The sequence below is a fragment of the Aptenodytes patagonicus genome, chromosome 5, assembly GCF_965638725.1.
Source record: "Aptenodytes patagonicus chromosome 5, bAptPat1.pri.cur, whole genome shotgun sequence".
NCBI lineage: Eukaryota > Metazoa > Chordata > Aves > Sphenisciformes > Spheniscidae > Aptenodytes > Aptenodytes patagonicus.
Window position 1 is genome coordinate 42054055 of NC_134953.1, and position 17663 is coordinate 42071717.

At 46.0% G+C, this 17663-nt stretch overlaps 1 protein-coding gene across 3 annotated transcripts in view; it reads left to right on the forward strand.

Annotated features, from left to right (window-relative positions):
* The first annotated feature begins 3319 nt into the window (after positions 1-3319).
* The window catches only part of A1CF (APOBEC1 complementation factor), a 34665-nt gene continuing 20321 nt past the window's right edge, over positions 3320-17663 (forward strand). For all 3 annotated transcript variants that reach the window (XM_076339483.1, XM_076339484.1, XM_076339485.1), the window contains exons 1-5: positions 3320-3388; positions 9875-10018; positions 13460-13594; positions 13783-13913; positions 15383-15621. In XM_076339483.1, the coding sequence (XP_076195598.1) occupies positions 9920-10018; positions 13460-13594; positions 13783-13913; positions 15383-15621 (604 nt within the window). In that variant the 5' untranslated portion in view covers positions 3320-3388; positions 9875-9919. The remainder of the gene's footprint in view (positions 3389-9874; positions 10019-13459; positions 13595-13782; positions 13914-15382; positions 15622-17663) is intronic.

Genomic DNA, 17663 nt, shown 5'->3' on the forward strand with positions numbered 1-17663 from the left:
GGCTCCAGGGCCTCTTGCAGATCCAGCCCAGCTGCATAGCCTTGGCTAAAACACCTGAGAAAACTCTCAGGGAGAGTCACACAAGCTAAGGAAGGTAAAAGAGGGGATGTGGTTGAGATGGAACCACTCCCAGCTCAAGGATTCAGAGGAAAAACCTCCAATACAGGAAGCTAAGGGGACAATCAGGGCACTGGAAACATCATTGTGGTCCCCCTCCCAGGCATGATGGAGGTAAATCCTCCTCACCTGGCTGATGACAGGTCAGGAGGTGAACCTTCCCCACCTGGCCAATGACCAGCCAGCAAACTCTTCTCAGGTGTCCAGTTGGGGGTGGTGAACACCTTACTGCCTGGCCTAGAAGCTCCCAAGTCTCAGCTAATCAGCACACGTAGTAACCGGTAAATACCTGCTTTATACTTTTTAAGCTGTGTCTATCCTTCTTGCAAAGTCTCTTTGTGCACTATATAAGCTGCCCAAACTGAGTAACCCACTGAAACTCATGTGACTTGGGGGTAACATGGAGACTAGGAACAACTGCCCACTGTGGCATGTCAAGCCATTTCTAATGGATGAGGACAATGTCCCTAGCATTGATCACAGCTTTACAAAACCATGTCCTCCTGAGTTCCTACCGCCTTCTCCCCTGAGCCTCCCCAGCAATGCTCAAGGAAATCCCAATGCTAAATTAAAATATTCCCTACTTCAAAACCTGAGTGAGCAGAGACCAAGAAGTGACCCCATGAGAGGTCCTGGGCAGGGCATCCTGCTCCTCCTGAAATCAAAAATGTTTTCAATGGCTTCATTACTATGCTAATGACAGCTACTGATCCCCAACCACAGCCAGCGGGACTTGTCACAGCTGAGATGGAGATTTGCCATTAACCCCTCGCTGGGCATCCTGGGAAATTTCTTGCAGCACTTCCAGGGAAGCTGGAGAATTGGGCCCACCTTAGGGTTTTTGTGGCAGTAAGTAATTAACACAAAAGGGTGATGTATGCTCAAGTATCATTTTTCTTGAGCTGGAAGCGCTTTTCCCTAATCCCACCTGGCAAGCCGAGGGAAACCCTCGAACAGGCAACCCACTGCTGGCCTGATTATGGAAAAGGAAACAATTATGTCTTACTGCTTTTGGGGCTTCTTGACTATGCCTCTAGAGAGGCTTTCAAGGAAACATAAACACAGATCACGTCTCCTCTTTTGATCACTTTTCCTCTTCTGCCCCAGAGAGAGGAAGACAGAGAAGAAAACCATCACAGCTGCCGCTCCTGCACAACCTAAGGGCCTTTAAAAAATTATGCTAAAATCCCAACTCCTTTGGCATCTGGATGGCTTTTCATGGGTCCCCTATGCCCATATGTGTTGTCATGCTTCCCCCACGCTGTGGGTCAATCCAGTGGAAGCACAGCCAGTTTCTGCCCCAAAATGGGGCTTGGTGACTGGCTTTCCATTCCAAACTCTTCTATTTACACATCTAACCCCACTGGCCACCTAACGAGCAGTTGGCTTTTCCTCCCCAGCAAGACTTTCCAGTCTTGCTCACATAACATCGGACTCCTCTGTTATCCACGCTCAGGTAACATCTCACGTTGCTCTCTTTCCCCCAGAGAGACTTTTTAATGACTCCTTTTTAGTGATGGTCACATGAAGATGCACAACACTTCATTTTTTGGAGCTGATTTGCTCCTCCCACTGTCACAGTTTCAGGGAAGCAGCATTTATTTGATCGCTGAATTATTTCAAATCATTTCCCTGTTGAGTCCAAAGTGCTCGGTTGCACGCTGGCATTGAGTCTGAAATCTAATGTCACCGATGATCAAATCTTACCAATTCCTTCTGACAGATGAGATAGGATGGCACACTAAAGACAAAAAAATTCATTTGATAAGGAAAAAATCCAATGTTATATCTGCCTGTCACTCCCAAGTTCTGCCCAGGAGGTCAGGAGAAGCAGCAGACCCCAAACCCTCTCTAGGTACTGTGCTCAGTGGTAGGTGGTCATAACTGGGTTTTGGGGGTTTTTTTTGGTTTTTTTAAAATATGTTCCAAAATCTGCATTTGAACCCCTGAATTCAGCGGAAAGGTGGATACTGGAGGGCAGACATTTCCTTGGGAACAATCACATTTTTGGGCCAAGAAATGGGTGAACACAGCAGCGCCTCGGTGAGACAGCAGTTGTGCTGAGCGAGGAGTGAGATGCTGCTCGCATTGAGAGAGCAAGGCCCCCATTATCTATCCACTGCACAGGAATACCTAATGCTTTTAAAGCTGAGCAAACACCTGTATGGCACTTTTCCAAACCTGAAGCGTCAGCAACAGCTAATCATAAACACTTCAGTTAACATGACTCGAAACAAAGCCCTAGACTGCCTTAAATGTAGTTCAGCATCAGCGTAGGCAAAGGCTGCTAGTGGGGATCAGCTTTAGGACTGGCAAACCTACAGGCTGTAGTATGGTCATGGTCCAGCATTGAGATGAGAGATAGCCACAGCAGGATGCTGGGGGATGGATTACAGGGATGGATCCTTAAGCCGGGATACTAAACCTGCATGTCGTATGAGAAATTACCCTGCCAAACCACCATGGTACCCATTTCATTACTGTTAGTGTCCAGAAGGATTTTAGGAGAGGCAAACATTCAATTCGACTGTTGCATCAACAGATGTGGCACGATACCCCGAGGACCGCAATATCTGGATGCTCAGAGGTTGCAACACGTGGAAGCCACCCATCACAGAGATTCGTGGCCCCTGAATTTATTTGCAGACTTTTCTAGGTGCAACAAACCCTCCCTAAAATCTGCATTGGTTTTCCTCGCTGCAAATATATGTAGTCTTTGCTCGGATGATGTTTTCATAGCGACTCCTGCAAACCCGCAGTTTGCAGGCTGCGTGCACTTAAACCACCAGCAAGAGGGATTTATCGCTCCTGCCATCTTCCTCCAGCAAGCCAAAACCTCCTGTTGAAGCCAGGGCTGGCACAAGGCCGTGTCCCTTCTCCCAGCATCTCTGCTGGGGGCAGCAGCAGCAGCAGAGACGGATCAGATGGGAAAGCCTTCGGTGCGGAGCGAATGAACCGGCATCAAAATGGTAGTGCAGGGCCAGCCCTTAAGCTGCTATCTGACTTCAGTCCTTTGCATTTATTTACAAAAAAATGGGCCTGGGTAGGTGCCGTCAGAAGGCGGTGACCCAGCTATCTGGTCAAAGGCCTGCAGGGAGCCCGGAGATAGAGTGGGTTAACGTTTAACCTGCGGGGACTGTAAACCAGCCCTGGGGCTGCTGAACCTTTGGAGTTTGATATGATGATTAGGGAATAACTGGAGTGACACGTCGCAAACTCTCCATAATCAAGGAGACCTATTTCGTGGGTGGTGATCTCCAAAATTGCTCAGGTATGCGGCCGCTCATCCTACCCCAAGGTTTGGGGCGCGAGGACCGGGTCCCCTGTGAAATGGAGCTTTTGGCCGGGATGGGGAAGGAGCAGCTCCATCATGTGCCTTCCCCCCCCGATGGTGCCCCACCATCAAATTCACGCCTCGGGTGCTGCCCAACACCGGTGGGGCCGGACAGGGGGAGCCGGGACCCGTGGCTGGACCCGTGCACCGGCACAGCCCCGCACCGCTCGCCTTGATTTTTTGAGGAGCAAGGTAGGGACAGAAGGGCTCCTCGGGGGCCTCGGCATAATTTCTGTCTGGCAGCGGTGGCAACGAGCTTTTTTTACTGCTTTCCCCCTGCTGATCACCGGTGGTTGCCAGAAAAGTGAAGCCAGACAAGGTGGAGGGGGGAGGAGGGATTTTCCCTGCAATAATTCGGTCTCAATTTGTTAAAGCGCAACTTTCTAGGGCTAATCATTAGAGATCTTTCCAGCCGACTTCTTATTCCTCCTTCTCTTTGCAAAAGGTCAGTCTCCATATCAAAGGCAATTGCTGCTCCTAAAAAATCTCAATTTTCCCTAATCTCTTCAAACTAGCAGGCTTTCTGCCCAATATATAATGCTTCTCTTAAGCTCTTTTTCCTTTGGTGAAATAGAAGGCTCGGGTGGGACCAGACATGGGATGGAGGTTGGCTTCAAGGCGTCCGGCACGTGATGCTGCAAATAAAATGGGGGGGAAGGAGGCTGGGCTCAGTGTGGGGCACCCTTCATCCTCAGAAAGGGCTTTTTGGGGCATGTTGTGTGCATTTGGTAACACAGCTGCAAAAGCCACATGTGAGAGGAAAGGTATCTCAAAGAGAGAAGCCACTTCCCAAGCAAAAGAGGCTGAGCAAAAAATTTGCCAGTTTATACGTGAAATATTTTCCCAAGGCTCATGTGCTGCAAAGCGTGCAGCACTTTTCCATTACTTCAAATTTATCCCGCTTTCCTGCAAATACCTACGAGTCCCCACTTTCTGTGGGACCACCTGAGCTGGGAAAAAACCCTATGACCTGGAAAGCACAGGGACTAAAGCCTCGTGCTGGGTTGATTAATTGGATTCCGTCCCGCAGCGTGTCTGACCCCAGCAAAGAGCTGGTGGCAGCTTGTGAAGCTTCAAGCATCTGTTTTAGGAAGAATATGAAGAATGCTTCATGTTAGATATAAATATATATGAATATATATTGCTTGGAGCCTGAAGGGAGGAAAAAAAACCCAAAACCTTGAAAAGTAAGCTGACAACCCAAAGGAAAATAGTTTCTCTAGTAACTACCTATTTGGGTTATTAAGGGTAAAGAGTGAATATACTTATCCAGTCTTTTCAAAGGCTGTTATTCTTCGCAAGGAGCAGTTGCACCTGGGGGGGGGGGGCGTTTACTGGAGCAAAACGGCCTTCATTAAATGTGTCCAAGTGGCTCAACACATTCAAACACAAAGGTGTATTGATCCACGCAGGATAAACACAGTTTCGTTATCTCATTCATGGAAACAGTAACCAGGTTTCCCCGAAAAGGCTGCAAAGGGGCAGGCTCAGGGTGCAAAATCAGTGGGGGAAGAGAGCAGGGTCCAGCCGCAAATACCACCTTTCCTCCTCTCAACAAAAATCCCGGCACGGGAGACATCCCTTGAATGGGGAAACCGATTCCCCCTTTTCCAAGCAAATAACGCAAAAGTGAAGTAAAATGGGTTTTTATCACATTTCTTGGGTAAAAGCTTCTGGATTCATCTTGCTCCTGGCTGGATGGAGCAAAGCCGTAAGCTCTGCCTGCAGCAGCTGGCAAGGAAACCATATGTAGAAGTAGTCATGGAGAGGTGAAGCAGTATTATAATGTTTGTTTCTTGTCTATATGGGGTTTGCTAGGCATAAAAGGACCTTTTCTTGCCTTGGCATTTTAAAGCTTTGATAGAAACCTAAAATAAGTGAGAGTGTTCAATGGAGAGAGGAAAATCAAATGAAGCGATGCTCTGATTTAAGATAAAAGCAGTACCTTCCTTTTCTAATGGCGTGGGGTTCTTGATTCTGTGACCATGATAACTTGGTAGTTTTGTTAAAAATTTGGTTAAAAATGAGGATGAAATAGGAAATGCACCTGGACAGTTTGTACCTCTGAAGGTCCTAATTTCAATACAAACATCTGAATAAAATGCAACCTCCCCCCCTTTTTTTTTCCTTTTCTTTTTAGCATAATTGTTATTATTATCAGCAAGCCATCTAAGGGTCAAACCCCTGGAAGTGATTGAGTTCCAGAACAATTATTTCTATTAAGTGTGATTGTTTTTTTTTTTTAATAGTGCTAAAAATACTGCCTTAATTTGCTGCAGTCATTCACACTTTCAAACAGCAACCATAGAAGGGGAGTTTTCCCCCTGTGAGGGTGGATTTGCTAATTGATTAATGGCTCAGGGAACAAAGAAGGAGAGAAAGTAATCATGTTTCCCCAGGTCCCATGACAGCAGCTCTCCCCCCTTACCCTTAATGATAAAAAAAAGTAGCCCAGCACACCAGCACTGCTGCAAGGACTGAGGCTGACACCTGGAATAAGGGGAAAGTGATTAAATCCCACCAGTTTCAGAAATAAAACATCCCTCCATGACTTGTATCCTGGAAATAGTCTGGATGCACTGATGGATATGGACCCTTGGGTGGCAGAGGTGGGAAAGTGCCCTGTCCAAAAAGGTGTTTAGATGTCCTCAGGCCAAGGGAGATAGGAGAGAAGGGGGGAGAGAAGAGGTGCTTGGAAAATTGGGGGCTGGAAAACCTGTTTTGCTGTCCTTGGGATTTGTTGTGTTGGGATTTATACCTCTTAAAAAAGAGAGGTATGATTTCTGTTTCCATCCCAGGGAAACCCAACTGATGGAGGAAAACTCTCTAGCAACAAGGCTTATAAATTAGCTGTGAATTACTTTGGGCTGGTAATTAGTAGGAGGGACCTAATTTCTAAGAGTGGCGCTACAAAACTGGATCCGGGTGGTGTGTTGGGTCGTCCATGTGCACGTCCAAGCCCTGAATGTGCAGTGCTGTCCAGCCCCAGCCTCCAATGCTCCTCCTGAATCAGGAGCGGAGACTTGCAGAGTAACTCAGGCTGGAGGTACCCTGGGGTGGAGGTCTCCAGCCGGACCCTGCTTCCAGCAGGACCAATGCCTGAGGGCCATGGTCCAGGCAAGTCCAGGACATCCCCGGGGATGGGGAACCTCCACCACTTGCACGGGGAAGGACTGTTTCCTTGAGGCTGGCCGGGCTTTCTTCAAAGGCAGCAGCGTGTGGAAGCACTGGACACAGAATAAGGCCAAATCATCATTAACACACATCCTGAGAGAACGGCGACCAATTTTTCTGACACTTTCAAAAAATGTGTGGAAGTCTCCAACACCAGATTTCACAGCGGCTCTGATTAATACCTTGTGCAACCTTGAATGCTCTTGCTCCCTCATTCCTCGTGGATTGCTTGAGCATATCCTGGAGTACACCAATGTCTAGACATGCTGGTCTAGAGCCTAAAAAATTTGCAGGATGCCTTACGAGAAGAGCCCAGAAGAGCTCGCCTGGTTTTATCTAATAAGGCAGAAGCCGAAGAGGAGTATTGCTCCTGCATCAGCCAGGGAGATGCTCTATTCCCGTCCATCCCCCAGCCCCATGGCTTGTGCTCGCTGCTCAGCATGAAACCATCACTTGGAGTGAGATGTTACTGGAAATTACTCCTCCCCAGCAGAGAGGTACAGAGGCATATGGCATTTAAGGCTCCACATGCAAATGCATTCAAAGCAGCAGTGGCTGAGACACGCAGCCCATAGGGAAGTGCAGCATGAAATAGTGCAGTTTGCAGGGGGGAGAAAAAAAAGGCTCTTACACTACTCATCTATCTAGGTCGCGGCTGGGGACAGACTGGAAACCTCAGCCGGTACGGAAAGCCGCCGAGGTTTGCATGGCTGCAGTCCAGCCACTTTCCCAGCACGGAGAGGAGATGCTGCCGGCACAGGGCGATGTGCCTGCTGGCTGCAGGCAGCCCACTGCCTGCCTCTGCGCTCCAACACCCAGGGCAGCCTCCCTGTCGGGAAGCAGGTCACTGCAGCACCGATATACCTGATAGAGAAGAAAAAAATTACTAAATCCGAGGCAGTGAATATTACAGACATCTGCATAGTGTAGCCGTCCCTTTTCATCCCCACCTCTGTCCCAGCCTTCAGGTACGTGAGGATGGGCTCAAGTCCAGATATAAGGGCTAACAGAGACTCGTGGAGCACTGCAAATTTGCACCAAGTGCTGCAATTTCATCGCTCAAACCCTTGATGAAACCAGGATGCAGCAAAAGCAAAATATAAGGGGCCAAATTTGCAGTACGCTGGAGCTTTCCTCTATAGGGTGCATATAGGGTGTTTCTTCCCAGGCAGGGGAGGATGCAAAACCAATTTGGATTTTAATTGGGGGTTTTTTTGTACAACCACTTTTTCCATCTTAAGCAGCCTAGAAAAGCGTCCGACTCGTTTTTGCACAGCAGTGTGCTAATCCTGCCCTGTGCCGTGCTGAACCCCAGCTCTGGACGAGATGGCAGGCACAGAAACCACAAGCATTGACAGGGTTTTGCTGCCACCCTCAGCAAGGGCAAAACAAAACAATGATTGGGCTCCAGTTGCTGCAGAAAACATTCATTTTGGAATTAGAGACAGGAGAGAGCTATTGCATTGCACAGTCTATCTCCCAGCCCCTGCACATAATTAAAACACTGGAGAATCTGGGAGCATAACAAAAAAAAATCAGGAGGGTCTCACAAACCTCAGCAATAAATAGCTCCAAAATCTGGCATTACAGAGATGTCTCTATTTCCAAGTATTTAAGTCGCGGTCTGTGGAGCTCAGTGTGGCAGAGCCCAAGTGACACAAGGCTGAGATCCTCCAAACACCTGGGCTCGTGCCCCATTTTTGGTGCTGAGAATAATCCATCTATTTAAACTTAAAGCACCTGTTTAAGTCTTCCAGGATACAAAGTTATAGGAGCACAGAGCAAGTAATGTCCAAAGGTGAAGTGGCCAGCCTCAAACCTTAGCTCTTCCCTCAATGAACCCGAAAAGTGGCATGTGCTAATAGAAGATTTTGGTGTTAAACAGCCAGTTATTGGAAAAGGCTTCTTCTGTTATTTCCATAGCATTGTAGCATGCTCAGAAAATTGGCCATAGACAGATTATGTTGCATTTCTTTACGTGCAATGCTCATGTTATGTGCACCAAGAGACCTGCTGTACAGGGGGATTGTTTAGGGTCCTCTCCTCAAAATTTGGCATTAGCTCAGGACGCAGCCACAGCAATCCATCCTCTTTCCACCTTTCTGTTTCCCCCCCTCTACTCTTCTGGATTTCCCTTCTCCCCTGCCCAGCATCCCCACCACTATCCCATGCCTTTCCCCCTCCCTGTGCCATGGGGGGTCCCAGGGTGCCCTGCCCCCTCATCCCCAGTACACCCACCCTGGCCCCTTTTGGCTCTGTTTGCTCTCCAAGCAAGCCTGGGAGTTATCATCGCCTTTTGTTGCCTCCACCTTTGTAAAATTGAAAGCAATTTAAGGCAATAACAACCATTTTGGATGACACGATTTAGCAATTTCCTACTATGAAGTTCTTGATCCTACCAGCCCACAGCACATGGCCTGGCTACGAGGACCCAAGGACACAACTGGTTTTGCTCTTGCTGGTGTTCAGCATCAGCCCATCATTGAATCCTCAAGGTCAATGTTGCCCCTGCAGACCCTGTTTCTATGCCTGGCTTATACAAATGGTTTTTGCACAAGCTCAAAGCTCAGCATGCAGGAAAAACGGGGCAGCCTGAAATTATAGCAAGTCCATCTTATAAATGCCCCTTCGCCAGTGTGTAAGCCAATTCAGATTCAGATTTCAGCTTTATGGTGTTTTCAACCCAAAACCAAAACTTAAAAAAGAAAAAATCTTTACTTAGATATGATCTAAAACTACAGCTCTGAATCAAAACATCTGAACCCAAGGTTGTTCTGGCCCTGAGCCTAGATACAGATCTGAAGTTCTCCCATGTTCTTGATTTTTTAAAACAGGCCAAATCTGGACCTAGGTCTTATTTCTCATAAAGTGCCGGACATGGCTTGTACAAGGTTCCCTTTGCAGCATCAGTGGGATGCAATGGCATGAAGGACTCATCGTCGTGTACTCAGCACAGGATTAGGCATCTTACATGTTTTCCTCCTAAGACACATGCACCAATATGTTACAGTATCCCTCTGCATCTCACTGGAGTGCTGTCCAAAATCTGACTGTGGGTTTAAATGCTATTTATTTTCATGCAACATGAAGGGGGTATTTTTGCTTTTTCCATGGTCTGTGGTGTTTTGTTTTGTTTTTATCTCAAAATAACTGATTTAGGAAGAAAGATCCTGTTAACTTGCTCAGGAGGGTGGACTTTCTCCTCCTAGTCATATTAATTTATTTAATTTATCTTAAATTTGATTGCAGTGAGCACCCCTAATTAACCTGATTTTTTGCTGATAATCACTCACAATGGAATCAAATCACAAATCCGGGGATGGATTGACCGGCACACAGAAAGAAGCCGCCCTCCGTGCATTAATTCAGCGAACGGGATATAATTTGATCCAGGTAGGAACTCACGGTCATGTCCTTTTGTGCACAGTGTCTGGCTTCATCCTGAAGTGATGCATTGCATCGGGGGCTTGAGCAGTGAATCTGCACGCATGAAGCACTCCTTGCTTCTTCTCTGTTTTTCTCTAACATATGTGCTGCACATACCTACATGTAATAGATGCTGTCTTTTATGGACCAGGATCTTATACCTCCAGGAATTCTTTGCCCGATGCCAAATTATGATAAGGGTGGAAAAAAAACCCTGAGCACTGCTAAATATTGGGAAAGGTTGGGATTGCTGTCTCAAAGCCATGGCTGCAGTGGTAGCGTAGCAAAGAAAACCCACTAAAACAAAGTTTCAGAAGAGTGTAGGTCCAGACTTGGCCACAGGAAGTCCAACACATCACCACCAGATCTTCCTTTTGTACAGATTCTTGCACACGTGCAAGTGCATGTGAGGCAAGTGCCTCACCTGCCCAAACACCAAAGGTTTGCTCCCAGTTTATTCTTCAAGGCCTGCAAGTGCAAAGCCTCCTCTGATTAGGGCAGGTGGAGACTGGGCATGTCCTTCAAAAGCCATCTGAAGAAGTCTTTCTCGGTTAGCATGACCAAAACAAGCTAATTTTTCAAAAGCGTTGGACACTAATATGACCGACCTTCCATCCTGGAAGAAGTAACTGAAAACACTGAATTTTAGGCAGGTGGCTGCCTTGAACTTTGCCTTGCTTTGCATAGCACTAGAGGGCACAACAACCTAAAGCAAAAACTGAGACTCCTGGGAAAAAGAATTTTCCTATAGCCCTTAATCCTGTGTGTGCCCCAGGACCAGGCCAGCAGCTGGGTTTGTTGCCCTTGAGGAGGCTTTCTGCTGTACCTGACCCAGAAGATAAATAACTTCTCTATGTCTTATATTTACTGTGGCTTGCTTTATCCTGGTCTTCAGTTTTTCATACTGTCACATCTGGCTATAGCTCATTCCTAAACCACAGATTTCAACCCCCCTGCCCCCCCCCAACATCTTCTTTCTCCCTACCTTTTCCATTCCAAGCTTACTATTTTATCTTTCTTTCTGTGCGCCCCCCCCCCCGCCCCCCTCCCCGCCTATTTCCTTTTCCTTTTTTTCTTTGGGCTTTTCTTCCAACCTATGTATTGGTGCAGCCAAACACCTTCTTCCTCAATGCACGTCAGGGTCAATCATCTTTATGAAGTTGATTATGAAGTCCTCCTTCCCTCCAGACACCTTATCAAGATGAGTTCGTTGAGATGCTGCCTTCAAGCCACAAATGAAGCCACTGCAGACTGAGGGAAGACTTTATTTCTTGCTGTGCCTCCTTGCACACCAGCTCCCACAGATGTTGACAAAATGAAAAAAAAGAACTGTTTGATTGTCTCTCACTTGGCTTGAACTGGGACAGTAAGACTCCTCTGACCATTTTCAGACCATTATTGATGAGCTCAGCATTCCTCCAGCTGACACACCAGTGAAGATCACAGATGATCGCAACAACACAAAACACAACCATCACTTTTTGTCTTTACCTAACAAATGGCTTGAGAGATGGAAAAATCCCATGCCAGCAACATGCTCAGTTCAGCCAAACTGGGGGCAGAAAAATAGCCTGAAATATCATGGTCTTCCTGTTAGATTTGCTATAAGAATTCATTCATAAATTCAAATGTCCCTGTGACTCCATCGCAATGCTGAAAACATTTGCAAAACAGGAATGAGCATGGATAATTCAGGGCCTGTTATAGGCTCAGGAAAACTGAAAGAGCTCGTGGTATATTTTTATTTTCCTGCAAGGATCCCTGTTTGCTTACATGCTTTAGGCCTTCCTCTTAAGTCAGCCGTACAGGCATTCATTTGCCTGGAGTAACGCCAGAGTGGGAAATAACTACAGAAATCATCAGGGAGCCAGAAAAATGACCAGAGTCCCAGCTCCTCTGGGAGCATGGCATTGCTGCAGGACAGGAGAGGGAAGGAAGGAAGGAAGGAAGGAAGGAAGGAAGGAAGGAAGGAAGGAAGGAAGGAAGGAAGGAAGGAAGGAAGGAAGGAAGGAAGGAAGGAAGGAAGGAAGGAAGGAAGGAAGGAAAAGAAAGAAAGAGAGGGATGGAGAGAAAGAAAGAGAGGGATGGAGAGAAAGAGAGGGATGGAGAGGGATGGAGTGGGGGGGAGAGGGAAAGGAAGAAAGGAAGAAAGGAAGAAAGAGGAAGAAAGCATGAGAAAGAAGGAAAGAAGGAAAACAAGCAATACAGGAAAGATGATTAAAAATATGAGAGGAGAACAGAGACACACTCACCTAGCAAAAAAATAGCAAAAAGAGGAAATATTGGCTGGTCTTCACATCTTTGAATATTATTCGGGGCCAAGACTTGCTCCCTGCCTAAAGAAACTCCTGGGTAGGCAGGCGTCATCTTTTGCCCCTCATGTGGCCTCCCACCATTGATGGCCCTCCTCTGTCCCCCCTGTGGATCTGTTTCTGTCATCTCCTCTGCCCAGACCTTCTCCCCTGCTGGGCTCCCTCTGAAATGCCTGGCACAGCTAGAGAAAGGGCTTCACCACTCCTGGGTGCAGGAAGGGGTGCATTGGGGTGCACCATTTCTCCACGCCCATCTCCAGGCCCAGGTGTTCACCATGCCTTGTGGCTACCAAAACTGCTACCTCTTCGCTAAGCCCAACTGCTGGCACAAACACCTTTTTTCAAGGGCATTGAGCAGCTCCAGCATCACTGCCAATGATGCCTTGGGCTCCCTGGCTGGCCCCTTTCACTCTGTCCACGTCTCTCTCCAAATTTCTACCTTCATCCCCAATTTCCCCCCTATGTTAGCACTTTCTGAGGTCCAGGTGCCTTCTGCTTTTGTAAAGTCCTTTCAAACACAATCCTTCCAGTGTCTTTTCTTTGGTCTGTAGAGTATGAAGCTCTCCATCAATTACTAAAATAAGAGGCAAAATCATTACTAATAAATGTTTATGATTGCATGAAGAATCATGACAAGTTATAAATTTTGCAAGTGTTATATTACGCAGTGCACATCTAATACACAGTCCACAGAGATTCACCTCCCATAGCCAAGAAGACCTACATTTTCCAAGGAGGTATTTGACTGTCTCCATCTTGGACATCTGAAGTAGCAATTGAGTTGCAGAGCATACACTGATGCATGTTCCTTAGCAAAACTCAGCTAATACAAGCCAGACCCTTCTCCAGTACATCACCAGCATTCTAACTGGGTTATCAAAGCCTTTCAGTACAGACATGGCAGTGGGGCAGGCAAAGCACACTACATTATCTCTGATAAGTCTGTAAAGAGTTGCTTCTTGAAGGGAAGGAGGGTGTCTGCCTCCAGCCCACTGGCAACAGAGCGTGTCTAAAGTATCATTCCCTGGGAAGGGGTTGGTTACATCCACATTTAAAATCTATATCTAAACCATTTTTTTATTTTTCTCCATGGCAGGAAAATGGGCAGAGGAAATACGGAGGCCCACCACCTGGCTGGGATGGCCCTCCACCGGAGAGGGGGTGTGAGATCTTTATTGGGAAACTGCCCCGAGACCTCTTTGAAGATGAACTTATACCACTGTGTGAAAAAGTAAGACTTTATGGCAGGTAGTTGTATTGCAGAGGTTAGTGATGATCAACGCTGCATTTCAAGGCTGAACTGGAGATGATTTGGCCCAGACTACTGGTGGAGCTCTGACACGATATAGTCAAGGAAGCATCCGGTCTTGTTTAAACACCTCCCACCTTGCTGACAAACCTTTTTCTTCCTATTTGTAGATTGGCAAAATCTATGAAATGAGAATGATGATGGACTTTAATGGCAACAACAGGGGCTATGCCTTTGTGACCTTCTCGAATAAACAGGAGGCAAAGAATGCAATAAAGCAACTCAATAATTATGAAATTAGGTAAGCGTGGCAAACACCTTCACATCAACTTTAAATCATATATATTAATCTATTTTGTTATGTAAGGCATATTTTTCCTTGCAACCCAGAGGAAGGTTATTTAGATACCTAAGCTTTAAGAGGAAATCACCTCTTGTCTCCCTGTGCAGTCATTGCTTTATGCCATAATACAAAGGCAGTATGTAGGATTCATCAGAGCCAAAATGTTTTGCTGGAAATTTCTTCCTTACAAAAAAAAAAATCTACCAGAACATTGGAAAAAATATTTTGCTTTGGATCAAATTAACTTTTGCCTAACCATTGCTGTTTATTTCATGTTCCCCTCTGTGTTGTTTTTTGTTGATTTATTCCTATTAACTGTCTCTCTTGTGACTTATACTGCAGATATGTTCTGGGAGACAGAGTGATTGCAAAAAATGGTGAAATAGGATGGAAACCAATTGGCAAAACAGTGACATTTCCTAATAGATAGGAACAGAAAAAGCCCTCATATTTGTGACTAAAAATTGGGAACAAAACACTCAGAAATCAACAACATATGGGGCCATCAATATGTTTTGTTTTGATTTCAACCACACGTAATGGTTTTTTTCCAGTTCAATGTGGGGTGAGTAGATCCTTTGCTTAGAAGCATTTAGAGATAAACTATTCTAGCAATTTTATGGCTTTCATTTTTGTTTTTAATAAAAAAAGATGGGTTGTGAATTGCTTTACTAGCAACCCTAAGGATGACCAGGTCACAAGGCACACAGGGAGGGCTTGGAAATGTGATTTTTATCAGAGGTTGGAAGGTCTCAAAGATCAGGCTTCATCCACCTCCACCTCCTCTGCTTACTTCCCTTGGTCCAAAGACTCCTCTAAAGAAGTTTTTAACTTCTTAAGACCTGCAAGAGGTACTGGGACCACGAAGAGGTGAGCAAAGTGCATGTAAGGAAATTTTTACTTTGGGGTCTGCACAACAGTTGGCATCAGTAAGCCCCCAAATGGGCTCCATGACAAGGGATTTTCTTTCCCCAAATCCTCAGTCATGAGGCCCAATGGTGACTGGGAAGCTACAAGTCACTGGTGAACACAACAAATCCTGGCTTATACTGGTGGCAACACAAGAGTCACTGTTGTGACCATGGGTGGTGGGTACAGATGCCTGGTAGCAGCCTTTTTTTGCAAATAGCAAAAGGGTGAATCCCAGGAAGCAAAAGCAAAATTTGGCTTTGGTTTCTCCCTGATCTCAAATCCTTCATTTCAACTGTGCTGCCTTACTTTGATTTCAAATTTAGCAGAATGGCAGCCTTCACGTTAGCTTTTTTATTGAGCAAGACCACTTGAATATCCCAAATGACATATACTGCAGGAGCAGGAGGCCTTGTGTTTGACCTTGTGTTTTGGGACAAGAGCGGGGGTTTATTTTTTTCCTCTCTTTGAGAACTGATCCTGACTCCTGACAAACCAGCAATGCTTTTTATACTCAGGAACGGGCGTCTCCTCGGAGTCTGTGCTAGCGTGGACAACTGCCGCCTGTTTGTGGGAGGGATCCCCAAAACGAAGAAGAGGGAGGAAATTTTAGCAGAGATGAAGAAAGTCACAGATGGAGTTGTGGACGTCATTGTCTACCCTAGTGCAGCCGATAAAACCAAAAACCGGGGTTTTGCTTTTGTGGAATATGAAAGCCATCGGGCAGCAGCCATGGCCAGAAGAAAATTGCTCCCAGGTCAGTACAGATGGTGAGGGTGGTAGGGATGGCTTCATCTCAGGGGTCACCTATGTACACGTTGTGCTGCAGCAAGACCGAAGTTTTCAGAGGACCCAGTGAACACTGCTGGGTTTTCTCCTCTTGGCTGCTAGAGACACTTATAGCAAAGGTGGGACCCCAATACACCATGGCTGGCTGATGGAGTCACCCTGGCTCTGGAGTACAGGGTGGACAAATCACTACAGATCCTGATGTAGATCCATGCTCATTATCATTTAGGAGCCTGAATTTATTAAAAATAAGATGGATTTAGCTGTGTGTACCCATACAGCTCTGTTGTAGGATATGTATTATCCTGTGGTTATCTTGGGTTATATATAAAATATAGCCTCAACTATGGCCTCTCAGAGAGAATCACTCAGGAAAGCATCCAAGAACATATTCAGTCTTGAGAATGTACTGAGGATGTTCCTGAAAATGGGTGTTTTCCATGTGGGAAGAAAACTTTAAATGAGAAGTTGCTTTAGGATTTAAACAACATAAGGAATGTCTACGCAATTAGCGCTGGGGGACATTCAAAGACCATTGTGAAGAAGAGAGAAGTTTGGCAGGTGTTAGATGAAAGAGTCACTTAACATTAAGTGCATTTGCAGTGATTTCACTGATTTTCTCATGCTTTCTTATGCTTGGCAGCTCCGGCACTGCTTTGTTGAACCCTGCTCACTTGCTGGTGAAAGAATACAATAAACCTTCTGTTTTGAGACTTGTTCATAACCCACCAGCCTTCTTTCACTCTTTCTATGTGACAGCCCATGAAACATCCCAAGTAATTTAAATCATTTTTTCTTATTGTTAAAAAATGAGCATGATTTCGAGCACTGAATACACTTAGCTATTGTGGTATATCTCATACTGACTATTTTTCCTTTTATTCTGCATCTTCTGCATCAGTTTAGCATCTCCCTGATTGTGGGAGCACATTCAGCTGGTCTGTGCTTCAGCACAACTTTTCCATGGTTTCTATATCGAGAACGAAGGAAGGAGCAGGCATAGCCACAGCTGCCAATGGCAGCCTTGAGGGAGCACAGCACTTGAAATCCTGAGCAAAGACAGGGAGACAGATGGAATGAGCATGTAGGCCTGAACAGACATGTGCAATGTGCTAGTGATTTCCAATTTAGGGACTTCTCGGTAAACAGTTTGGGGAATTTCAAAGGCCTGAGCAGGAGCCAGAGCCTTCTGATGTTGCAAACATACGGGAGGAACTTGAAAAAAGTTTCAAGCCAGAACTGAATGTGTCTCCAGCTGATGCATTGGATGAACGTGAGATTGAATATAATTATCAAGACGCTTCCTTTACTCTGAACCTCACTGCTCTTTGAGGGAGTTTTGTAGAAGAGACAGAATGCTCAAAAAGGAAGATGCTTTTAATGAAAACTTTGTTCTGTCTCCTGATTAAACAAGAGGGTGGAGGAAGACCGGGTTTTAGCAAGAGGCTAGTGCAGGCACCAAGCTTAGCTCCTTGCTGCAAGTCAGCCAGGTCATTATTTCCACTATTAAACAGAAAATGGCAATTCAGAAAGGGGCACACGGCATTTCATTCCAGCTGGCTGCCATTAGCAACCATCTCTCTATTTCTGGTCACTAACAGCTGAAGTCAGACTGGGCAGTGCTGAAAGCTGAATATCAGCCCAACCTCACTCCACAAATCCTGAGTTGTTCAGGAGCCTTCCTAGCAGGAAGCAGCCTCTTTCTGTTTAGTTTCATAGAATTATAGAATGTTTTGGGTTGGAAGGGACCTTAAAGATCATCTAGTTCCAACCCCATGCCATGGGCAGGGACACCTTCCACTAGACCAGGTTGCTCAAAGCCCCATCCAACCTGGCCTTGAACACTTCCAGGGATGGGGCATCCACAACTTCTCTAGGCAACCTGTTCCAGTGCCTCACCACCCTCACAGTGAAGAATTTCTTCCTTATATCTAATCTAAATCTACCCTCTTTCAGTTTAAAGCCATTACTCCTTCTCCTATCACTACATGCCCTTGTAAAAAGTCCCTC